Source organism: Exophiala bonariae, assembly GCF_035927105.1.
Source record: "Exophiala bonariae strain CCFEE 5792 chromosome Unknown scaffold_12, whole genome shotgun sequence".
Lineage (NCBI taxonomy): Eukaryota > Fungi > Ascomycota > Eurotiomycetes > Chaetothyriales > Herpotrichiellaceae > Exophiala > Exophiala bonariae.
Window position 1 is genome coordinate 554,360 of NW_027042487.1, and position 23,934 is coordinate 578,293.

The 23,934-nt window shown below is 50.6% G+C and overlaps 8 protein-coding genes across 8 annotated transcripts; 2 read left to right on the forward strand and 6 right to left on the reverse strand.

Moving 5' to 3' along the window:
- Positions 1-932: 932 nt before the first annotated feature.
- On the reverse strand, positions 933-4,424 carry LTR84_002196 (uncharacterized protein; the record flags this gene model as incomplete). The annotated part of the gene is made up of 3 exons (XM_064845810.1): positions 933-1,716; positions 1,784-4,308; positions 4,362-4,424. 3 exons carry the CDS (start codon positions 4,422-4,424, stop codon positions 933-935), a joined length of 3,372 nt encoding a protein of 1,123 aa, XP_064706664.1.
- Positions 4,425-5,030: 606 nt separating this feature from the next.
- Positions 5,031-6,560, reverse strand: LTR84_002197 (uncharacterized protein; the record flags this gene model as incomplete). The annotated part of the gene is made up of 1 exon (XM_064845811.1): positions 5,031-6,560. The coding sequence occupies one exon, from the start codon at positions 6,558-6,560 to the stop codon at positions 5,031-5,033; it is 1,530 nt and encodes a 509-aa protein (XP_064706665.1).
- Positions 6,561-7,893: 1,333 nt separating this feature from the next.
- On the reverse strand, positions 7,894-9,231 carry LTR84_002198 (uncharacterized protein; the record flags this gene model as incomplete). Its single annotated transcript, XM_064845812.1, has 1 exon — positions 7,894-9,231. One exon carries the CDS (start codon positions 9,229-9,231, stop codon positions 7,894-7,896), a length of 1,338 nt encoding a protein of 445 aa, XP_064706666.1.
- Positions 9,232-10,119: 888 nt separating this feature from the next.
- Positions 10,120-12,657, reverse strand: LTR84_002199 (uncharacterized protein; the record flags this gene model as incomplete). Its single annotated transcript, XM_064845813.1, has 16 exons — positions 10,120-10,297; positions 10,344-10,457; positions 10,513-10,567; positions 10,618-10,711; positions 10,766-10,934; positions 10,989-11,043; positions 11,097-11,175; positions 11,227-11,554; positions 11,618-11,695; positions 11,750-11,793; positions 11,870-11,911; positions 11,976-12,036; positions 12,114-12,151; positions 12,201-12,223; positions 12,282-12,375; positions 12,445-12,657. The coding sequence occupies 16 exons, from the start codon at positions 12,655-12,657 to the stop codon at positions 10,120-10,122; spliced, it is 1,665 nt and encodes a 554-aa protein (XP_064706667.1).
- Positions 12,658-13,888: 1,231 nt separating this feature from the next.
- LTR84_002200 (uncharacterized protein) lies at positions 13,889-16,703 on the forward strand (the record flags this gene model as incomplete). The annotated part of the gene is made up of 2 exons (XM_064845814.1): positions 13,889-15,163; positions 15,225-16,703. 2 exons carry the CDS (start codon positions 13,889-13,891, stop codon positions 16,701-16,703), a joined length of 2,754 nt encoding a protein of 917 aa, XP_064706668.1.
- Positions 16,704-17,162: 459 nt separating this feature from the next.
- On the reverse strand, positions 17,163-18,617 carry LTR84_002201 (uncharacterized protein; the record flags this gene model as incomplete). The annotated part of the gene is made up of 1 exon (XM_064845815.1): positions 17,163-18,617. One exon carries the CDS (start codon positions 18,615-18,617, stop codon positions 17,163-17,165), a length of 1,455 nt encoding a protein of 484 aa, XP_064706669.1.
- A 1,504-nt stretch (positions 18,618-20,121) lies between these two features.
- On the reverse strand, positions 20,122-20,753 carry LTR84_002202 (uncharacterized protein; the record flags this gene model as incomplete). The annotated part of the gene is made up of 2 exons (XM_064845816.1): positions 20,122-20,628; positions 20,685-20,753. 2 exons carry the CDS (start codon positions 20,751-20,753, stop codon positions 20,122-20,124), a joined length of 576 nt encoding a protein of 191 aa, XP_064706670.1.
- A 390-nt stretch (positions 20,754-21,143) lies between these two features.
- Positions 21,144-22,877, forward strand: LTR84_002203 (uncharacterized protein; the record flags this gene model as incomplete). Its single annotated transcript, XM_064845817.1, has 1 exon — positions 21,144-22,877. One exon carries the CDS (start codon positions 21,144-21,146, stop codon positions 22,875-22,877), a length of 1,734 nt encoding a protein of 577 aa, XP_064706671.1.
- Between the last annotated feature and the right edge of the window lie 1,057 nt (positions 22,878-23,934).

A 23,934-nucleotide genomic window follows, 5' to 3' on the forward strand; every position in this document is an offset into this window, starting at 1 on the left:
CAAGATAAGAGGACTCAAGAATTAAAATCATAGAAGAAAACCCTCGGCACAAACCTGGAGTACCGGGTATGAGACTTCGGAAAGCGCAATACAGATACTCGTAGGTGATTTCGAGAAGGAACCCCCTTGCCCGCCGAATCAGGTCGACGAGGCTGAGCGGCCCACCGGCCTTGTGAAACGACCACGGGTTTCCGGATTTGTTTTGCAATCCTTGAAGTCTGCCGCAGTGGAAATAGTGCCAAGGCAATGGTTTAAACTCTGTAGCCTAATCTTGAGGAGAAGCCGTTATGTGCACACCTTCCCTCAATAACAGACAGCACCGCAGTCGTCTGGTAACAAACTTCCACACCTGCAATGTTTGTTGATGCCGGCACAGCCTTGTCACGTGCCATCGAGTCCCTGTTCCCCTGTCGTTGCCTCTCCTCTGTTGCTCCAATTGACGTTGTAACATCCAACATATTGTGCGCTAGCCTCACACGAGGTGAACAAGCAAGCTATACTGCACGGTTGGCAATAATAAAAGGTATGCGAGGTCAAGATCGTGGTCTTACTGCCCTTGCCTACCTCTCCTGCTACTGTCCCCTCGGTGCTCATATCATCTGCACAACATAGCATGATTCTTCAAAGTCTAATCTGGCTCGTCGGTCTCTCAACAATCATCTATCTATTTTCTCCCTCTGAAAGAGCTCTCTGCGATCTTTAACTGTCTGGTCGGGTTCTTCATTCTCATTTCGTTCCATGTGGTAGTCAAAAACGTTGACGTTGTCTGTCGCAAGCCATCAATCATCATGATGTGTCTTTCTAGAGCGTGACTTCCATCCTGTCATACGACTGTCTAATCCATGCCCTGTTAAGTTTGCTTAAAGCTAATCCCCACGCGACAGCTATTCTTCCTTTCATTCATTCACTCATTCTCCTCCTCGTGTTCATGTTCATGCCTCGATGTTCTCAAACAAGAAACTTGGATGCCCGGGGATCGCGGCCTCGGCTTGCGGCGGCAGACCGCTCTTGTTCTCCTCGGTGACCTGCACGACGTTGACCTCCTTACATCCCGTTGTCTTCATCACGCCCTGTTTGATCTGATTGAGGGTGTCGATCTCGCTGAACGGCAGTTTCCGCTCGAAGACGACTTCGGGTTTCTCGCCGCCGCCCACGATTCGCTTCTTCAGCGCCTGTACGAAGGGCATGGCCTTCTTCATCTCGGGGCCTTTGCCGAGCTTGGCGACGGCGCCGTTGACTGCTTTGTCGTCCTCGAGGGTCGATTTCGCGAGCATGTCGCGCACCAGGTCGACGTATTTGTCCTGCCAGGCAGGGAAGGCGGAGGCCGCGAAGATGGTGATGCGTTTGGGTTTGCGGGGATCGAACGCTGACGCTTTGCCTTTGGCCATGCGCTTGGCTGCTGTGGCTTCCGCGCTGGTGATGTTGCTGGTGGTTGCTTTGACGTATTCGCGTGCTGCTGTCGTGGCCGGATCGGGTTGTGGGACGATGGGCCAGCTTGCGTTTTGGATCGAAGTTTCCTTGTGCAGGACTTCGCGCCAAATGTGTTCTGCCCAGTGGGGAGCGATCGTAGCGATGAGGACCGCCTGGAGTTCTGCGTAGCGGAGGATCAAGGGGCGAGACATCGGTGTTCCGGAAGAGATACATGCTTCTCGGTAGAAGTCGCGTGCGGATTGGAAATCGTAGAGGGATGCTTTGAGAGCGAGTTTGTAATCGGTGCTTGGGGTCATGTTAGCATGAAGCCTTTGTAGATCCAATGGAGAAGTTCTGGGGCTATATCACTTACGCAGAATAATGCTGGTACGCTTCATGTACCAATTGATTCATCTCGTCATCAAAGAATTTGTCCCAGATAACTTCACCCTGCGTCGTTCGAAGTTCGTCACTCTTCACAGTCTCCTCGATCCACTCCTTGAGAATATACATTCGCATGATGGCAGCATTGGCTCCCTTCTCCTCAAAGTTGGCATCCTCCATTCCATCACCTGCATCTGCAAGCGCTATTCTCGTTGCGTCTGCGCCGAATTTCTTGACTGCTTGATTCAATGTCAGGAAATTACCGGTGGACTTGCTCATCTTCTCGCCGTTGAGGAGGAGATGGCCGTTCGCACGTACTGACTTGGGCCAGTACTCACGAGGGAAGAGTGCCAAGTGGATATACAGGAAGAATGTGAGGTGGTTGGGAATCAGATCCTTGCCCGAAGATCGCATGTCGAGAGGGTACCAGTACTCAAATGATCGACGGAGTGTTTCGAGGTCCGCTTTCGAGATCTTCGTAGATTTGGAAACAGAATCAACGTCGCTTGTGCGAGTGAAAACGTAGTCCCAGAATTCGTCCGTGACTTGTTCTGGCTTGATGTTGAGAGCACCTGGAGTTTGACCAAACTTGTCTCCATGCAGTAAGTGTGCAATTGTATAGTAGGACATGTAAACCGTAGAGTCACTCAAGCTTTCGACCAAAAACTTAGGATCCCATGGTAATTTGGATCCGAGGCCATATGTTCGAGCGCAAGCCCATTGATTGAGCCATTCAAGGTTCGCAACGAATTGATTTCCAGTCTCGGGTGCATAAGTATAGAGTCCATCTTGATCCTTGACATAGTTCAGAACAGTCTGCTGCCATTCCTTGTCGTTTTCACCATAGTTCAAAAACCATTGTGGAACATATGCGACCACACATTCATCTGCACTTCGACTGATGACTTCACCAGAAGGGTCTGCGAAAGGGAAAGCATCGCCTGATTGGATCAAAGAGTTTCGTACTTTGTCCTTGGCTTCCTGCACTTTCATGCCTTTGAATTCTCCAACCAGCATTGTCCCGTTGTAGAAGCCTTCCTTGTAAGCTTGGTCTTTTGCTTCGGCTAACAGTGTAGCATCTTTGGGAGACTGAATCTTCTTGGTCTCAACCAAGTACTGTGCGGTGATATTACCGTATGCTGGAGTGTCAATGATGGGGATGATTTCGAGTTCAGCCCATTCCTTCTTGATACCGTAGAAATCTGCCTTCTTTGCGAGTTCTCGCACCGTGGCGAAGTCATCGGGACTGTCAGACGGAACGGAAGTGACCACGCCTGTTCCTTTTGAAGGTGATACTGTCTCCATGGGTAGGATACGGACACCGTCTGTGTGAACAGAAAGAGGAGCGTTCACCAGAGTTCCGATAAATGCAGAACCTGGTAGTTCCACCACAGGTTGCAGTTCACTCTGGTCCCGAGGGAAGTGGTCCTCACTGAAGAACGTGCCCTGGAAAGCCATATTCCAAGCAGCTCGTTTTGTCACGATATAGTATTCCTTCTCGGAGGCCTTGAAGATGCCGTACTTGATCTTGGGACCGACGAAACAGCACGTCTGACCATACATAGTTTCAGGTCTCAGACTTGCAGGGAGGAAATAGACATTGGCATCTTTGGGAATCTTAGAATCGATCAGCTTGGCTGCTTCCTCAGACCACTCCTTGACTCTCAGCTTGATAGCCGTGTATTCTGTTGGCCCGACACCTTCTCCCTTTGCTCGGTCGTGATCCATACATGGCTGTCCGTCCTTTGGGCTGTAGATTGTATATCTCTTGCCATATAGAATCTTGTTCAATTCGTGGAGACGATTCATTTGCCATCGGACAAAGGCATCGTAGTATGGATTCGCATCAGTGGTCACAAATTGCCTCCTCCAGTCTATCCTCGCACCAAAGTCAATCAAGTCCTGTTGCGCGATAGGAGGGAAGTATTCGAGCCAGTAATTTGCATCAGAGAATTTGTGAATTTCCTCTTTGGGTATTCCCATTGCTAGCATGGTTTGGAATTGATAGTTGGCCTTGACCGTCTTTGCTGCGGCCTTTCCTTTCTTGCTCTTAAATTTGGTAATGTCATCCTTGACAGAGACACCTTGGGTTGGGGCAATTGGTACATTGTTGGGGTCTGGAACGTCATCTTCTTCGTCCTCATGGTAGTTCTCAAAGTTTTGTCCGAACTTCTTGACATCATCGACCAGCTTGTCTGCACAGGCTTTGATGGGCATGCCGGTGCAGTGGAATCCAAGAGGGAATAGCACTCTTTTGCCCACTAGGCGGGAAAACCCAGCAGTAAACTCGACTTTGCTGACCGTGAAACTATGTCCTGCATGTAGAGAGCCGTTCATGTAAGGGTAGGCAAAAGTACCGAAATATTTGGGGTGTTTCTCTCGAATTTCGGCGGCGGGGACTGAGTTGAAGGGGATTTCGTCGGTAGAGGGGGGATCTGACTCGAAGACTTTGTTTTTCTGCCATTCTTCTTGGTACTTCTTCTCAATGGCGATCAGAACGTCTCGATTGTGTGTCTGCAAGCTGGTGTTAGAATTTCTTTATCCAGCCTCATGCGGTCTGGACTAACATTTTCAAGTTTGAGAGTCTTGGTTGAACTGAGGGAGGGATCAACGGGAATTTGGGTCGCCATATTGGCGGAATCGAAAATGAAGACAGCGCACACTTGAACGGGCTTGGTTGAGGTTAGAGAGATGTATTGTGAATCTTGTAAATAGTTTCAATTGTTAAGGTGGGATGTTGACTTGGAGGCCAATGACTCCAAATTGCGGAGGAATATTGATCACGTGCACAGCTAGTTAATCGAGGTGTCCAGGGCGGATATCAATCTTGAATCGCCAAACTTGTTCAAAAACATCATCCTCGTACAGCAATAAGACAGTTACATGAGGCTGAATGTCTCATAGAACATCAAACTTATCCCCATTGGGTACCTTCACCAGAAAGCCACTGATAGGCAAACATTTTCTCCAGTGATAGATCACAAATATCTCGCGAGGCCAGTGCAAACCTCTGCCATACACAAGGCCTGGTCATCCGCAGCTGCCCTAACATGAGTCGAGCATGCTACTACAATTCAGGTGCCTCCCATGACTCTCTATCGATCTTCATTACCGCTGACTGCTTGTGCGGGAAAGACACCTCTCCTTGCTTGTAAAAGCCAGAATCTTTCAGATACTCAATAAATCTGTAGGCCACAGTTAGTTTCATGTCTGAAATCCACTGACTTCTCGTGCTCTTACTTAGTGTTATCCACCCTTGGTTCCAGCATGACAGTCTCGGTCCTTGAGTCCGCTAAAAAGCAGTAATGAATAAGTGCCGACAACCAGACCTTGACACGGTGAGGTCCCCGGAACTCTTTTTCTCCCACGAGTACGTGTAGGCCTCGTGTATAGTTACCAATATCGCCACCCAGTAGTCTTCCAAGCTTATCTTCTTTTACCCAATAAATCTCGAAGTAACCAAAAGGCTTCCCGTCAAAGCAACCATATACCGGGAAAGAATGCCTGCTGGCAAGACCATCCTCCAGGAATTTTCTCTGTGTGGCCGTAGGACCAGCGACGCCCCATGCGATGTTTACTCGAGGGTCATTCATCCAATTATGCAACAGCTCCAAATCAGACGGGCGGTCGAGAAAATTGGCCAACGTCGGTAATGTGGCTATCGAGATGCCTGGAGTATGACTCGGCAGTGCGGCCGGCATCGAGCCTCCGGTAGGTCCAAAGTGTGGGTGAGGGCATGGTTTTGTGGACAGCGATGGTGTCCGGAACGACAAATACTGATCCAAGCTGGGGATATATCTGCTATAAAAGGTCTCGCCTTGTCGAGGGGGTTTGGGACGGATTGGATGTCTGATATGATTGGTAAATGTGAATTGAGTGGGCGGTGCAGGATAATATGTTGGTAGATGACTGCCTGAGTTGAATGGTCCTCCTGGGGAAGATATACCGGCAGAGAAAGCATCTGAGATGATGCCCGCTGTAGTCACTACATGGTCTGAAGGTCGTGGGGAGGGTCTTTCGGGTAGTACTGAAGATCGATCGGGAGATGCAGGGCGAGAAGGAAATGGTGATGCCTGTGGGTATGGGGAATGCTGCAGAGGGGCCATGGTGAACAGGAATATTCGAGCATCGATCTGCCAGAAGGACCGTCGACTAACAAAGGTCTCTGCCCACCCGGTAGGCAATCGAACATCGGTGTCGGTTCCAACGCACGAGTCCTCACTAGCTATCAGCCCCATCCGTTCCAATTTTTGTAATGTGTTTTTTCCTTTGAAAATGCCTTCTCTTTTAATCTTGATGCGCCATTCGAGCTTTGGTCTCCCACTTTCTGGCGTCAACGCCGATGCATCTGTGAAGACATGAGGATTTGGAGGTTCCTTGTGAAAATACCAGCACAGCGTGGCCCACAGCATCATGGCAATGTGCCGAGTTGGTGAGGCATTGCTCTTGAAATCCGTACTGGCTGGCTGGGATATGGAGGATATGAAGAGGGAGTCGCTTTGGATGGTGGGACGGGTGAAGCGATGGGTGACAATCTGCTTTGTAGGCGAATCGTCATGGTCTTGCACACGATGATTTATTGAGATCCTGCTCTTCCTTCGTTCCGGTTCAGTCTCTACTTCGTCCTCTGTTTGTAGTACGACGGTCCATCCCGGAGGCATTGCAGAATGGTGTAAGTCCAGATTGGCAGACTTGAATGTGAAGCCACCGAACACGGGCGTCACTGTGTACACCTGCCCATTGGGCAGATACACCTGTTGAACCATTGTTGTGTCTCGATTCTCAACACATTACTAGAGCAATGGGGAAAGCAGAGAGAAGTCTAGACAAGAAGTGGTCTGACACCGAAATAGTGCTTGAGACGTCTGGAGAAACACGAGTGTCAGTGATTTTCTGCTGCCATAATGACGTATGTCCTTCGGCAAAATTGTAGCTGGTATGCAGAGCAGTAATATGATATATTTGAGCGCGGCTGGCAGGTGCTTCAGGAAGAGAGATGGCCGAGACCGGGGCTTGAAGACATACGTGTTTGATGGCTAAGCTCAGAGGGAGGTCTTTCTGACGAGGGTGTCACAGCACACCGTTCAAAGCCCAAAGGAGTACCTAGGTCTGTATCTCTGGGCGCAAGCCAAAGGGGTCGAAGTAACCAGTACGCTGTAGTCGGGAAGTCGGTCTTGTCCCTCCACAATCCTCCTTTGAGTGGCTGCACCAGCAGCTGGGCAAGCGACGAATCCGTCAGAAGCTGGGGTTGAATGCCACTCAGATTGTCAGTGATTACAACCCCGCCTTCAAGCAGGAACTTGGGATTCGAGACTCGAATGTGAGCTCGACCTCGTCAGTGGTGGACTGCCCACACGGCCCTGAGAACTTTTTTTACCCCGCTTTGCGTCCAATTACGATAAAGAGAGAGGGGGTTCAGATAAGGGAATTTGGTGGGGTCACGTTTGGGAGTACCAAGGTCGGGACCGGTGAGCTAGGACCGCAAAAGCACGAGGTATGAGAAAGATAGTCTGGTAGGTCTTGCATCAGGCTGTGTGCGACGATGATTCAAGGAGGAGGACAGGTGGTTCTTAAGCTGGTCTTCACAAGTCACAATGATGAGTCTAGCCCAGTATCACATCACAATCCTTAAACTTCGCTGATAAGCGACACGGCCCCAGCAGTGCGTTCGTCTTGCGCATTCAAGTCTTTGAAAGGGGTTCATCAGAATATTTTCCAAAGTCCTGACACGTGGCCTTCATTCCATCACAATCATGTGCTTGTGGATTGATTTGATCAAACTTGTTGTCATTTCCAGTGGTTATGAGTGGCTGACTCGAATCGGCCCTTCTTCTGGCGTATGCCCACAAGCAATTATTGCCTCAAAACACCCACTGCAAACAGACGTTGCATCCATGAGTAAAAGGGTCCATAATCAACGAGGAAAAGGTTCCACCTCTGACTGCAGATATCACTCGCTATATCCTGATTCAACGTCGTCGTCGTCTTGTGAGAGGGCCTGCACACACCGCCCAAGATAACCTTTCCTTTAGCTGGGGCGGTCCATTTCCCAACAGCTTCAGCCTCGCCAACATCTGCCACATCCTGGAGACCTGCTGATCAGAAATCCTCAATAAAGGTTCCAATGTCACGTTCTCTCGCAAGTCGGATCATGTCGCCTCCAACAACCAAATCCATCAGCCCCATTCCCACACTCTTGTAGATAACGTTGCCTTTGATAAGCCAATCCAATAGTCCTTGCTCTCCTGGTCCTCCCAATTCAATTTCCTTGGTGGCAGCCTTCTTGATCATGATGAGCTCCCCAATTTCAACCAGATGCTCCGGTTTTAGCTTGGCCTGGATTATTTCTCCGGCCTCTTTTAACGACGATTCCAGACTGTCAACAATGATGACCCCACCCTGCTTGGCATGCTTGTGATGGTGATGTCCATGATCAGGCTGGACCGCCGCCTTGAAGACGTCCGGATGGACTTCGCACATGTGTGGGGCATAGGAGCCAATGGCAGAAATATACCTGCCTTTCCTTTGCCCTTCTCGAGATGTCAAAAACTCGGCCGGGAACAACGGGTCGACCGAAGGCGTGCAACAGAATATCACGTCTGCCTTCCTGACTTCTTCCTTCAAGAGTCTCCCGTATTCCACGAATGCAGGACTCACCGCCGAAAACTTGACATCTTTGCGCCACCCTTTAAATGATTCATCCGTGACTTGAAACGATTTCATCAACTTGACCGACCTCTCAAAGGAGCGATTGATGATATTGACATGTCTGATCTCGTCACCCCTCAGGAGAAGTGCTAGACGTATGTGCCAGAAAGCTTGCTTGCCCGCGCCAAATACGAGCAAACTGTGCACATCATTCCGCTTCTTTACCAGCATGGTCGCTGCCAGAGCAGTTCTGAACGCTGTGAGTTCTTCAGCATTGACAATCCCCACAGGATTTCCAGACGAATCGAGTATCGTGACTGAACCTCGTGGTGTGGTACTCTGGCTACTATTGATAGAAGCCGGAGGTTGAAAACTCGCACCATCGATTGAGTCCTTACTGCCCAAGGACGACTCTGTCGCCACAGGGCTTAGGCTCAGTGACGCAAGATCACTAGTAGTGGACTTGATAGAGGTCGCGCCAGAACCACTCCCTGTTTGTGATGAGACAGACGATTTCTTACTAGATCGCCTCTCTGGTGTTTCCAGTGAGACAATTTTCATCCCCACAGATGTGCCGGTAGAGGCAGGCATGAAAAGCGTCGTAACACCCTTTTTCCGAATCGTCGTCCTCTGAGGTTGATAACTTGATGCGCATGGCGAGTTCGTGTCACCAGTAGAATATGAATGTAATGCTTCTGCAAGAGTTCCTTGGAGGTCTTCAATGTCCTGCTTCGTCAGGGTCAAGAGTAGACTCTTGACCTCTGCGTCTGTGAGGACGGTCAGAGGCATGTTCGAATAATGGCTATCCCTCCAAACCTCCGAGTTCACGGGTTGACGGTCGCACAATAAGATGCGTGGAAATGAGGGGATGTCTAGCTGTTGGTTACAGACTTGAATTCACACAGGACTGGAGGAGATCAATGTAGGGTAGGTAGGTACTAAGTATCATCAAGAGAAGACATACAAGTCTTGGTATTGAGGTTAGTTGGTCCTTTGTCATCATACTACATGATGTGTCGCTTAGGCAGCCTTGGATACCTAACTAGTCGTAATACAAATTTCTTGGTGGATACTCGCACTGGCTTGTGGCAAACACTTGGTCCTCATTCTTATTAACATCGTTTGTAGCTTGGCCTGCTTTACCAATGCTTAACCATATCCCCATTTATCCCCGAGAATTGCCACCTACAAATCCACCGTCGCGCCCAAAGCCCCAGGCCTCCTCGGGGCTTCGGCACGGGCACCTTTAGCCAAGAGGGTAATGAGGTTTGTTCACGCGCACCACTTCTACGAGTACTACACGCTTGGCCCAGTAAATAACCTGGGAATTTCTCGACCTGCTGCAAAGTGTGCATATCGACCATACATGTCATCTAATCATCACTCTACCATGGCACGGAAGATCAAATGCATGGAAAACTCTTCAGAACCGAATCAAATTATCGCTCAAAGGGGATGGAACTCCTCCCCGTGAACATCGTAGCTCTCCATCCTGGAGCAAGGCATTGTTGCTTAATCCAGGTAAATGAAGCATCTTGTCTTTCTTTCCAGCAAGTACAACGATCCACACATCAGTGGTTCAAATGAGCCTGCCAGACAAACTCGTCCTTCTCCGCTGCATAAGTCTCCGTCTCTCGACTGCTGGCTTAAATAATATCCGACCGACAGCACTTTCCACTACGGCTCTCCTGCTTTATTGGCCTTTTGATGGTGAATCGATGTCTGAGCGAATTTGACACCACCCTTCACCTCCACAACTGCGTGCATTTGTCCCTCAGCAGCTGTTGCGGTCTTGGACCACCTCCACGCTGGGATCTTGCGCTCGTACAGCTCATCAATTTCGGCGGCAGAACGGCTACTTGAGTTAGAGTCAACCATGAGCACGCGGCAGGAGGACTTACCCTTTGGTCTCGGGAAGATATAGCCAAAGGATGACACAGATTGGCACCGAGAAGGCACCATAGACAAACCCCGTTTTGAGGTCCAATGCCAGAAGCATGGGTGGTGTCGCATAGCTGGGTGACTTAGCTGAGAACTCCTACGCCTGAACATGAATTTGAAGGAACGCACCAGGTAGCAATACCCATGACTGAGTTCGTAAAGAAAGTCACCGGGCCAGTCTTCACTGTACAATGTCAGCTTGAAGACCCAGGCGGTCGGTCTAAGCTAGCTTACCTCGAAGGAGAGCCGATGGCAACTCAGCTGAGAAAACATAATACGACATGGCGATGATGGTGAAGAAGAAGGTCCAGAAGCAGCAAATGACCAGCTGAAATCCATGTCAGCGAATTTCCAATTGCGGTGCACGACAGTATAGAATTACCAGAGCGGTGCCAGCCGAAGCATTGCCTGTCGTCGCCCCTGACCAGTGCAAACCACCCACAATAAAGAGGATTCCACAAGTCGCTGTTTGGCATGTGTTGATGATGGTGCGACGACCGAGCTTGTCTACGCTTCCGGCCCAAAGCAAGACGGCGAGGAGATTGCAGCAGCTGGTTACAATGCCTGAGTTTATGATCCATGTCTCGCGATTGCGAACCACTTACCTCAGAATGACGGAACCGAGAAAGGGGTCGTCTAGACCTGCTAGAGAGAAGAAATCTGCATTCGGTTAGGAAAGTCATCTCAGCAGCAGAGAAAGTCATGCGACGTACATGTTGAGTATGTAGAGATGATGGCGAGGCCACAGAGTTGCTGGGTGACTGCAAGAACCATCACGGTGAGTGTCCGTTTCTATGGCCGAGTCAGCGGATGTTCGTGGGGTGCATGAGATCAGATGCCCACTAAGTTAAGTCCCTTGAAGACGTGAACAACACTTGGCGTCTCTGCAAGCACATCTCTTTCATGTGCGATCGTCCTCTCAATGATCCCATACTCCTCTTCGAAGTCATAGCCATCGACGCCGCCGTACAGTTGTTTCATCGCTTTCATCGCCTTTTCTTTATTTCCATGCCGAGCGTGAAACCAGGGTGATTCCGGAACAAAGGCCCAAAAAACAATCATGAGGCCGACTGGAACCCAAATGATTCGCATGGCCAATAAATAGTCATCGGCGTGTTTCTTATTGAGCTGTTGCATCATTACGGCGCAGATGATACCTCCTATGTTGCTCCTGTTTGGACAGTCAGAAACGACCGCATTACTACCAACGAAGAATGAGAGAAGATATGTGTACCAGATGGATTGCAAGGTGACCATTCCTCCCCGGATTCTGTTCGGGCTGATCTCCATGACATATACCTGGCATGTTACTCTGTGAATTGATGGGTTAGCGGGGGAATTTATCTCCAGCTTTGATGATTCTTACTGTAATACGCCGATGCCTGCGCCATTGCAAAGTTTCCCAAGAGCCTGAAAAACATCAGCACGAGCACAAATGCTTGGACCTTTGTGAAAGAGAAAGCGTATTTTCACCTTTCTGACTTACCCAGACTGAGGGACTTTTGGCTGTGTTGAGAAAAGTACACCCCTAGAAAGCATCAGCACACCCGTCGTTCAATCTATGGACACTTTCCTCGTGATTTGGAACTTACAACAACAAGCCAGGCCCATGCCAAGTAGAACGAAGTCTTGCGGCCATACTTATCGGCGAACCTGAAGCATGTCAGAAATCACACGTATACCACCATACCAGAATCACTACTTCTTGAAGGGGACTCCGACTTACTTACCAAGAGATGTGGGTGAAGGTGACGATTTGACCAACATTCTTATCAGATCAGTACAACAAATCACCCTGACGGCGATGGAAAACTTACTAGAAGAGCGCTCCACGTGGACACTAGTGATCTTTGTCAGTTTTTGATGGATTTTGCTCCTTGAAAGGAGGAGGAACGCACCCCAGGTTGCGTCAAGTGCTCTCACACCTGTACTACCATCACCGAATTGCTTGATGAAGCCGGCATTTGCTATGATGGCACCGCCAGCACCAAGCTGAGTTTCAATAAATTCATCAACTCTTCAACGGGTTCTCTGCGGATCATATCATCGGGTCCGACATACCTCAAAGCCTTCGCAAACATAGCCAGTATAGACCGCGAGTGTGACGAGAAGGACTCGCTTGAAAACCCAAACAGTGCGAGGAATGGACAGCTCATCAAATCTAGACTTGACGAGTCCATAGCTCTCATATCCATCAACTTCTGCTACACCGACAAGATCGGCACCGATGCCATCGAGGTGCAGGGCCTCGGCCTTCTCGACTAGGGTAGTCATGTATATCACTCTAACGGGCTCTTTTGCTATCTAATACAGACATATAAGGTAGGATGATTGTTGGTATTTTGTGTTGTAGAAGCTGAGATTGGCCGGGCTGGGGTTCTATATGTGGAGGAATTGGCAATGTTGCAACTCAACCCATACTCGGAGAACGTCTGAAGCCTGGGGTCAAATTCCATGGCTCACGAGACACAAGCAAACCCTGGAATTGACTCGCCCTGAACTATCCCGCTATTTCCAGATGTACCGAAGACCGAAGGGCATCTGGGACGACGTGACTCGTTGGGTCCGCTGTTTTTGGATACTCGGTGCAAGAGGAAGTTTAGGCAGACTTCCTGAGCACCGAGCGAGGTGGGTACAACAGCTCTCTGCGAACATCGCTTGGTCCTATGGAAAAGTCCACGAGCGAACACAGGTAGGATCGACGTCTGGGGACAGTGGGGCCCCTCTCATTGGAAACCGGGGTTTCTCGTGAAGACTATCCGACTCCGCAATCCAAGTGGAGGACTCTATTGAGACCCCTGTCATTGGAACTACTGTCATGCAACCAAACGTGCTGCTGATGCGGCATCTTCCCAAAGGTATTTGCTTCATCCTTGGGACCAACACTTACCGGCTGCTCAAGATTGTCCATTCTGGGCTTGACTGTGTACCAAACAGACTGTCAAAACCTCCGTGTAAGTCCTGCATACATCTCCTACATCTTCTTCGTGTTGGCCAATCTGCACGGATAAGTCTCATGATTCCACTACGTTGGTGCGCTCCAATGCCCTGAGTGTAACCCTGCTGTCGCGCCTCGGCTATCGTCTAAGGCTGCCGGTTTCTACGCCTTAGCGAACGCTACCGGCTATATGGCATCAGGTGAAGGTGGCATGTCCCTATTCAGTTTCAAACGATACAGAAGTCCCCGCTTGTGGCTTCATTTCGGCGCATTTCCCAGCGAAATTCGTCCAGCCTGTTGTTGTCTTAGCCATGATGGGCTAATCTTGTGCGTTGTAGAGACATATTGTCTTTGTTCTCGCAACCCCCGCCTTTCGGGTGACGATCCTCGCAAGACTGACTTCGCCGAACATATGTCATGTTAATTGAGTTCGGGCAATTGTTTTCCGAATGAGTCCTTGGGATTGGAGATCTAGAGTTCTGTTTCCCTTACCGCATACCAATGTGAGACAAAATCCCTGATCTCTCGTCGTATACGGCATCAGAGGTGACAAGGTTGGCCTCCAACATGACTTCGATTCTTATCTCATCTGTCAGATTTGAACACCATCCCACCGGGTTTGGGCTAGGTCATGCTCGGCCTCGGATCTCATGGAGTTTCTCTACTGATGAGGGTAGCGAGAATGACAGTGCCATCAAGAATTGGTCACAAGAATCTTATGAAATCGAAATCGCCCAGGAAGGGGATGCTGACGCAAAGGTATACAATGTGAATAGCTCAGAGTCAGTTCTAGTCCCATGGCCGCACAAGGCTCTCTCTTCACGGGATGCGGTGTCGGTAAGGGTTCGGTCTCACGGCAAGGCTGTGGATGGAGCTGGGGCCACCACCAAAATCAGTACCGAATGGTCTGACCCACGTGTTGCTGAAGCCGCCCTTCTCGACAAAACTGACTGGACAGCGAAGCTCACAACTTCGGTCCTCTCGTCCAGCAACAGCGAGCCCAAGAGACCAGTGCTATTTCGAAAGGTCTTCTCTATGTCCGAGCAGATGGGTGCGCTCAAGAAGGCCCGTCTTTATATCACAGCCCATGGAGTTTACGAAGCATTCATCAACGGTCAGCGGATTGGCAAGGAGGAAATGGCTCCCGGGTGGACCAGTTACGGATATAGACTGCTTTACCAGACATTCGACGTGACCGAGCTCCTGACTCCGGGAAAATCCAATGTGTTTGGAGTTGAGGTAGGCGAGGGCTGGTTCGCCGGTCGCATCGGATTCGGGAATAAGAGGGGTTTGTATGGCGACCAATTGGCGTTCATAGCGCAACTTGAAGTCTTTTACGAGAGTGGTGAGAGTTATACAATGGTCTCAGACGACACCTGGAAGTCTCACCACAGTGCGACAACTCAAAGTGAGATATACGATGGGGAAGACTACGACTCGCAACAGGAGATCAAAGGTTGGAATAGTGAGCCCGGCCTTGATGACCAGTCCTGGAAATTGACTGAAGGGCTGGAACTCCCAAACTCAACGCTACTGGCTTCCGACACCCCACCAGTAAAAACAACAGAGAATGTGTCTCCAGCCAAGATCTTCAAGTCAAAGTCTGGGAAGACATTGGTCGATTTTGGTCAGAACCTAGTTGGAAAGCTTCGAGTGCGCCTACCGGCAGTCAATGGTACAACGATCCCAGAGGGCCACACGGTGTCCTTCAGTCATGCTGAAGTACTCGAACGCGATGAACTCGGGACCCGACCTCTTCGGAGCCAAAGCCATCGACAATGTCATACTGTCTTCCAAACAACCGACTTCATGGTCCCCGAAATTTACCTTCCACGGCTTCAGGTATGTTCAAATTGAAGGGTGGCCGACCAATGACGGAATTCCCAACCATGATGATCTCGAGGGGCTGGTCCTACATAGTGAAATGAAGCGTACGGGATGGTTCTCCTGTTCAGAATCATTGGTCAATAAGCTTCACGACAACGTCTTGTGGAGTATGAAGGGCAATTTCCTTTCCATTCCCACAGATTGCCCCCAGCGTGACGAACGACTGGGTTGGACCGGAGACATCCAAGTCTTCAGTCCTTCGGCGAACTTCATTTACGATACCCAGGGGTTCCTCGGCAGTTGGCTTGACGATGTCTCCGCCGAGCAATTGGGAGATAGCGATAGCGGAATCCCAGGACTTGTAGTTCCAGATGTCATTCGAGGTGAGATTGGTGGTGACATGGGACCGCAAGCAGTGTGGCATGATGTCACGGTATTGACGCCGTGGGATCTATACCAGAGCTCAGGCGATGTGGAGATACTGCGCAGACAATATCCAAGCATGAAAGCATGGGTAGACAAAGGAATAGCCCGCGGCCCAAATGGACTCTGGGATCAGAACATCTGGCAATTGGCTGACTGGCTCGATCCTGCAGCACCGCCAGACGAGCCGGGTGCCGCACTCACTGATGCTGTTCTCGTCGCCGACGCCTACTTGGTTCGAGTGCTTGACACCATCGCCGAGATTAGCCACCTCCTCGATGAAGCAGAAGACGCAGACCGCTACGGTAAAGACGCCACGAGGGTCCGAAAAGCATTCAATCACGAATACATCGCGCCCTCAGGCCTCCTCGTCGGCGACACACAGGCAGCGCACGCAATGGCCATCTGCTTCAACCTGTTCTTGGAAAAACAACACATACAAAAATCCGCCAGCCGCCTCCGCCATCTCGTGCACGCCGCGAAATTCCGAATCGGGACGGGCTTCGTGGGGACTCCGTTGATGACACACGCCCTCTCGGACACGGGACACCACCAGCTCGCATACAGGATGCTGCTGGAGCAGCAGTGCCCGTCGTGGCTGTACCCGATCACGATGGGGGCGACGACGATCTGGGAGCGCTGGGACAGCATGCTGCCGGACGGCTCCATCAACCCGGGCTCCATGACCAGCTTCAACCACTACGCCCTCGGCGCTGTCGCGCACTGGCTGCACAAGCACGTAGGAGGCCTCAGCGCCCTCGTCCCAGGCTGGCGCTCATTCAAGGTCCGTCCCCTCCCTGGCGGAACCATCACCAGCGCGGACATCGCGTATGAGAGCCCCTACGGCCGCATCGAGTGTCATTGGAACATCGTCAACGGCGGCACTTTCAACATGACTCTCGTGGTGCCCCCAAACGCCACGGCTGTAGTTGTTCTTCCGTCCGCTTGGCAGGAGCCACAAGCCTCGAATACCACTGGCACTGGTGGCGAGAGTGGGAATAAGAGTGGAGAGGCTGAGGAGGAAAGCACCACCCTTGGATCGGGCAGGTATGAGTTCTCGTGTCCCTACGTGCCGGCAGAGTGGCCGCCGCAGCCGGAGTTCAGACGCTCCGCTTGGAGTATCAAGGTTTGAACCACCACCGTGCTGCGAAGCTGAGCGGAATCGATGAAGCTCGCTGGCTGAGAGAATCCCGACACCTCTCCGACGAAGGAGGTATGGCGAGAATGAAGTTTGATGGATGAGATAATAAGTACAATTTCACATAGACTGGGTATGATAAAGTCAAAGTAAACTAATAGTCTAAACCACCACCGGGAACTTTTGAAATGAGATGTCAGAAAGGAATAGAAGTAGGTTTTGCATCCACGTGCAATGAATGGTGTGTAAATGTAAATTCGGGTATCTATGTCGGAAAAAAAGCCATGAACCTTGCTTAGGGTTCTGCTGGCGCTAAGTGTACACATTCCACGGAAACAGTACATGTTACTCCATCCGGAAGAAGGGAACAGATAAGAGACGCAGAAAGCTGAAGAAGGAAAAGGGGGATGCTCGAGCATCATTCATCATCATCTCTCTCCTCCTTCATGGAGTCTACTTGCCCCACATATCTTCGTCACTCACGACCATATCGTCTTCACTGAGGACTTTCAGGCCCTCCTTTTTGCGATTCCGTCTTCGGTCTTCCTTGGTCACGAGATGACGTGGGGTGATCGGCGTCATGGGCGTGAAGGGTGTATATGGACTGTATGGGGTCTGCGGCACGCCGGTCTTGGGATGCACACCGAGGATGCTCTCGCGCTTCTCCAGGAATGTGGTCTTGGTTGGTGGGGCGCTCCTCAATGTTTCCGCGTAGAACTGGCGGAAGGGAAGAGAGTTGTTGGATGCACTTGCGCCGGCGGTGCTGGTCACGGAGAGCGGGACTGATGGACGGCGTTTCTCGATCTCCTGGATCTGGATGGAGCCAATGGCACTCTTTTGACCAGGCGTTGGGGGTGGGGGGCCTGGATTGTAGATTCTGGGAGACTCGATGGCGCTCTCGTTATAGGCCGTTGATGGGTTGAAGCTGGCGGAGCCGATTGGTTGAGAGATTGGTTGGCCGCGGACGGAAATCTGGCTTGGTCGTCGCTTTCCCGAGGCTGAGTCGGCTCTTGTGGAGGCCAGGGATAGCGGCGAGGCTTTGAATTTCCGAGTGCTGGTCTGTGATGACGCACGTGTTGACGGATCCTCGACCGGAGTAGGTGCCATTGGATTGATCAGTGTCTGTGTTGCAGGCTCAATTCCATAGTTGTTGGCTTCAGCTGACTGATTTCGGAGATGTTGGAACTCAGGTGGATATCGAGGAGAGCGGGGTGATGCGGGCCCGCTCGTCAAATTTGGCTGATAGTATGGTGATCGAGGTGTCGGGGGTAAAGTCATTTGAGAATGTGCATAAGGTGACCGTGGAGAAAGTGGGAATGAGGGAGTTTTGGGAGTGGTCTGGCTACTGTTCATTGCCTTTTGTGACCGCTCTTCATCATGAACCATCACGGCAGCATATAGCTTGGCCATTTCATCCATGCTTTTCATCTTGTCCGCTTCCACAATCTTCTCATCAATGGTAGTTGCCGTACTGACATTGGATGGTTTGTGACTGTGACCCTTGCCACCAGAAGCCCATGATCTGAGACTGGCCATCTTCCCTGGACTCTTGAGCGGAGAATCCATGCTCATTCCTGGATGGCTGCTGAGCGGAGAGGGTTTGACGATTTCCATGCTTAATGACTGATTCGAGGTCTGAATCTTGTGGCGAAGTCTTTTCCCGACAGTCAACAAAAGCACCAAAGTTATGAGAAGCCAAACAAAGTATGCGCCGACAATGCCGGCGATTTCGTACTTGAGTTTGGACTCGTCTCTCAGAGCACCAGCTGATAAAGGTGGGCCTTCGTCTGGAGGGGGTGCTGGACTGTTATCAATATCAACGACCCAAACACTTGCAGGAAGGGCTTTGGCACAATGAGCGATTGAAAGCAAGATGAGGATGACTTCAGCACTGGAGGAGTGCCTCATCTTTGTAGGACTTTCAAATCATTGATATGGCCAGATGTGAATGACTGAAACTGGTGCCCCCCTGACCGAAGAGAACATGAAGCAATCCAGTGCAGGCAAACAGCGATCACGGCGGTAGATGTAGCTCTCCATGATTGCAGAAGGGGTGAGCGACAGGATCAAGAGGGCGCTGATGGTGATGATTGGTGATGGTGGTGGTGCGGAAGTGGTGAAGAAGGGACTGACTGGCCGCATGAAGCACGATGATGAGCGAATGAGGTGGGAGAGCGGGGTGTTGACGGCTAGGCCCAAGGAGCGGGTAGTAAGCCTAACGAGCCAGTCCAAGGATGCCTGTTAGCGGGTCCTGCCGGGGTCTCCTTTTTAGGCTTACGGTACCTGTCCAGGTGGGTTCCAGGCGTGGCTAGGCGTCCCTTTTTTGTCCATTCAAAGCTCTATTTTAACCGCCCAAGATCAGAGTTCCACATTGACCATTCCCTGGCATGAGGTCTCTTGATCGGGCCTCGACCGACCCTGGATACTAGCATGTTGGAGCACAAGACTAATCCCGCATCCTGGTTCTGGGATTTACGAATAGTAAACACTGGGTTTATCGGGAGGTTGGGCTTCTGGGTCTGTCTGTTTCTATCTCACGGCGCACATGCCGCCAATCCCATTCTCACTTTGTGTGCTGTCACACTGGTGCCCATTTTCAGAGCCATTTTCTCACCGATCGAGTCTAGTTCCAGGAACGGCAAGGAAACATTTCTCCAAGGGTGGTGGTTTTCTGCAAACCAAAAGACGACACAACGTAGTCTCAGGACCGATATCACGTTCACGGTAGATCCTAACACATCATTGTGTTCTCGTGACGAAGTTTGACTTCACAATTTCCTGCATTTCCCATTGATCTTGCACTCGCCGACTCTATCATCCTTGCTATCCTTGAGGACTGATGGTAATCCACTAGCTGTTCGGTGCTTTTCTCTCGAAAGTCTGCCTTTGGTCCCCGTGGCATCTTGCCCCTAGCAGGTAATGGTGTTATTTGTATTTCGTCTGGCTGACTTCTCTGCCCTTGCGCTCCTCATTTCGGAGCCTCGGCGGGACATTGACTGGGTGAGGACACCATCTTCATCTCCATGGACTTGCTTGACGTCCGTGTCCATCACACAGCAAAACAAGAACTCGCAGAAGGTGTAGGCCTGTTGTATATATCCCCAGCTGCCACATCCCGCTTCCAATGGGTAACCTTCTGTAACGCGGTATATTTGAGTTGCTGACTCTCATGTCGATTCCCGGGTGTCCTCTTAGAGTATATTCATGACTTCGATAAAAGTTGGGCCTAGCCAGAGTCGGGCCTCTGCTCAAGCTCTCTGTTGCCGATCACGTGTTCCTCGTCATTGGTCATCATTCTGCATCCATCGACAGAGGTCAACGCGTGGATTGAACAGCTCGTCATGGTCTGTGAATAGCTCTTCGGTCCTACATCGAACCTGGTGGCCTTGACAGCTCCAACGATTGTGACTCTTCACCTCCAGCTACTTCCTGTTCCTGTAGCCCAGCCTAGACCTGCGAAGCCACTGCCTCTGCCCAAAGATGGCCCAGAGTCACGAGAATTGACAGCTTTTCTTTTGCCTTTGGTCCCTTCACTCAGTCTAACACCTTCGACAATCTTGTCTAGGGCGGTTTCGACCACCACCCCACCAACGACCATTTCGCCCAGGACGGCGTGGAGGGTTTCAAAGCCAAAGATGAGATCGAGTTCGCAGACATTCTCAAAGAGGCGATCTAGGGCCTCGACAAAGACCTGAATGAAATCTAACAAGGCCAATGGAGACTCAGTGGCAGTGGAGATGAGGATGAAGTAAAGGGTGGCATAGTGTCGATAGGTGATCTGTGTTGGGGCGTCGGGGGAGGTGGTTGTGCCTGTAGGTGCCAACAAGGGAGGCAGTGGAAGGAAGTTACAAGCCGAGGCAGGACGAGCAGAGACCAAGGCGAAGATCTGGGATAGTAGAGATTGTTGAGTGACGGTGTCCTGGACCTTTGTCAGTTGGCCAGCAGGCAGACTTGAGTGAGGGAACAAGTGCACACCAGTTGAGTGTAGAATTTGGTCAGCCTAGGCTGTCCATTGTTATTGAACACCAAAACCGCGTTGATCATGATGGCCGACTTCGACTTTACCTCTGGCGTGTGTGGGAGGTTTCAAGGACGATTTACGAAGCCATACCGGTACAGTACCGAGGGGGACTGTTTGATAGATGAGAGACCACCCCACCAATATTTCCTGCGGTAGGCACCACAAGAACAAGGCTTAGGCGGCAAATTTGACAATGCAAAACGCGTAGCCGCTAGACGCCCCACGCCGACCATATCGCCCAACCGCGGCCCTGTCTTCAAGCGCGTCAAAATTTCTTAGTCCATTTGTGAGTATCATTGTATCATGACCATTCAGTAGTAGTGGTCGAAACGCAATCTCCTTCTTCACAGTCATTCTTTCTCTTACTTCCCATCTCCCTTTCTCCAACCATCGCATCGCTAATATCTCCCTCGATGCAAGGCACTACCTGCACTTCGTGTCGGGCCATTTCTCGCACTCGATTTCATCTTCGTTTATTCTTTCTCAAAGACAGCCGGCGAAGACTTCACAGTAGTTCTTCAAGACTGAATCATACTCCCTTGCAACCTCAGTCTTGGTACTGGGAAACGGAACCTCCATCAAAAGAGAACTTGGCTGCCGCTGAAAACTTCTTCAGAGGCCACCGCCCCTTTCGAGAATGGACTGGCACCGGATGGCGCAGGCATAAAGCCTCCACCCCCGGAGCCCTTTTACTCCCCGAAATCATCGTCCTTGGTCGTTCCAATGTCGGCAAATCTTCTCTACTCAACCGAGTCACATACTCCGTCGAGTTGAACCGTGTCAGTCAAACTCCTGGTGCAACGAAGACCATGTGGGCTTGGTCTTTGGCCGCGAAAAATGAAGATACCGGGGGTGCAATACGAGGATGGGGCGGCGACTGTTCGTCCAAACTGACACTTGTCGATCTGCCAGGCTATGGTTATGGCAGTGACGCTGAATGGGGAACAGAGATTGTCACCTATATGAAGAATCGCAAAGAATTGCGCAGGGCTTATGTCGTGGTGGACGCTCTACAAGGCATCACTCAACACGATCGCAAGATTCTTGAAGTCCTACGAAGTCTGACAATTCCATACCAATTGATCGTCAGTAAATGCGACAAATCAGGCTGGCAGGGTTCACAAACAGCCATCGAGTCTGCGCTTCGACCCATCCGTGAGGAAGCCGAGTTAGGGAGCAATTCACACGCAGGCCTCGGCGAGCTTCTTCTCGTAGGAGGCCTGAATTCCCCTTCTTTAGTACAGCCTTATGGAATCCAAAATGTCCAATGGTCCTTTCTGAGGGCCACTGGTCTGGATAAATATGCTATGTCTCATGCAGCGGCTAGCTCTGACTACGCCAAACAAGCCGAATCTTTCACACCGTACTTGCAGCAGAACTCTCCGACTCCGTCTCAACCTCTAACAGCCCGGTTGCCACAGGGCTTGTCGGCTCCGGCTGCTGCTCCTCGCCCTCCAAAAACCGAACTCAGTCTACAAGACTTTCTTGCCGAACTTCTCAATGTCAAGCCTGACTCCTCGGCACCATCTCAACGGGGCACCAATCCGCCGTCGAGTCGTGTGCTCTGGAAACCATCCGCTTCCGCCTATTCCGAGACCCAGAATCCAGTAGATCGAAAGCTCATGGACTTAATTGCAGCCAGCCGATCCACAGCCAAACAGGCTAGTCCCGAACTTATCAGACCAGGCCCAAGCATCCCTTCCTCTCGCATGTCATCCACTAGACTTAAGAACACACCTATTCGACAAGTTCCATCAGTCCATGCACTTGCTCGACAAGAAAATCGTCGCGAGGTACAAGGTGTAATGAGATCCACACCAGCGCTGCCTCCAAGACCAGTCACGGCCTCTACTTCAGTAATTCCCCATGGCAAGGGCGTGAGCCATGGTATCGACGCTTTCGAATCCATGTTTGCCGCCGAACAAGGCAAAGCGAACAACATGTCGAATTCGTCCCAGCCTAAATCTAAGTCTAAATCCAAAAACAAATCCAAGTCAAAGTCTAAATCATCCGACTTTGACGACCCTCCTGCTCCAGAGGTTTCCATGGGCAAAGGCGTGGTTCGGGGGATGGACGCATTTGAGTCCATGTTCGGTGGGGCGTCATCAAACGGCGGTGGCAGCAAGAAGCAGAAAAAACGGCAGTGAGCGTGTCGCGTGTTACGGTGGCCAATGATACTGATTTTGGACACTCACTGCTCCGAGATAGCTTTCCTCCAGAGAAAAAGCGCGATGATTCAGCGAGCCCATTTCTCCCCATCCATTCCATGTGTATGTGTATACTAGTGTATAGCCCACGAACTAAAGGGAGTTGATAGAGGATTCCTCCCTTGGGCGGGGAAGAACGAGGATGATATAGAAGATCAAGAACAACGGCTGGCTGGCAACATGGCGTTCAGCACGGTCTTGTGCCCCGGTTCCAGCATTGGTTTAATAAAAGTTCAATCTCCCAGCTTAAAAACCCCGATCATGCGTCTCCTGTAAATCTATTCCACTGTACATGTCCATTTCAGCGAGAGCGAGCCTCAAGAAATCTGTCCATGTTATGTTATGGCCGCTACAGTTACAATTAAATTACCCCTGATCATCCCCGCCTCCTTTGCGATGGTGTTGGTGGAAGCAAAACGAGCTACATACCGGTGCTACGCACAGCACATCCTTAGGTACCTAGGTAGACTGTTTCTTCCATTCCACCCGCTCCTGGGATAATGATACGGGGACTCCTCCAACTAGTCACCGAGAACTTATTGATGCCTACAAGATTTGGTTTTGAAATGCTGAAGGATGTGAAAGAGAAAAACGGAAAGTCACATGTAAACATCAATTGGAGGGACTATGTACAACTGAAGCGTGGAACACAATACATGACCGTAGTCTAGTGTTGTTGTAGCCACCGCCGCCACAGTATCCAGCTTCATCAGTCGGCTCGGCCCTTGGGTCTTCAACGGAGCAGGAGAACATCGCCGTTGCCGTGTCTCCATCTAACATAGCTAGCGCAAACAAGTGAATTTCTCTGGCCGGAACACCTTGTTCGCAACAAGAGAAAACTATGCTGGGAAATTCATGTGATGTATGGTTCGTGCTGATCGATCTGATGCTGATCCCGAGTGTGATTTTGTGTGTGACAAACAAGTGATAGAGAAAAGAAAATAATTACAATAATCCCTGACCCAGATGGAAAATGCTACCGGTGGGGTATGAACGA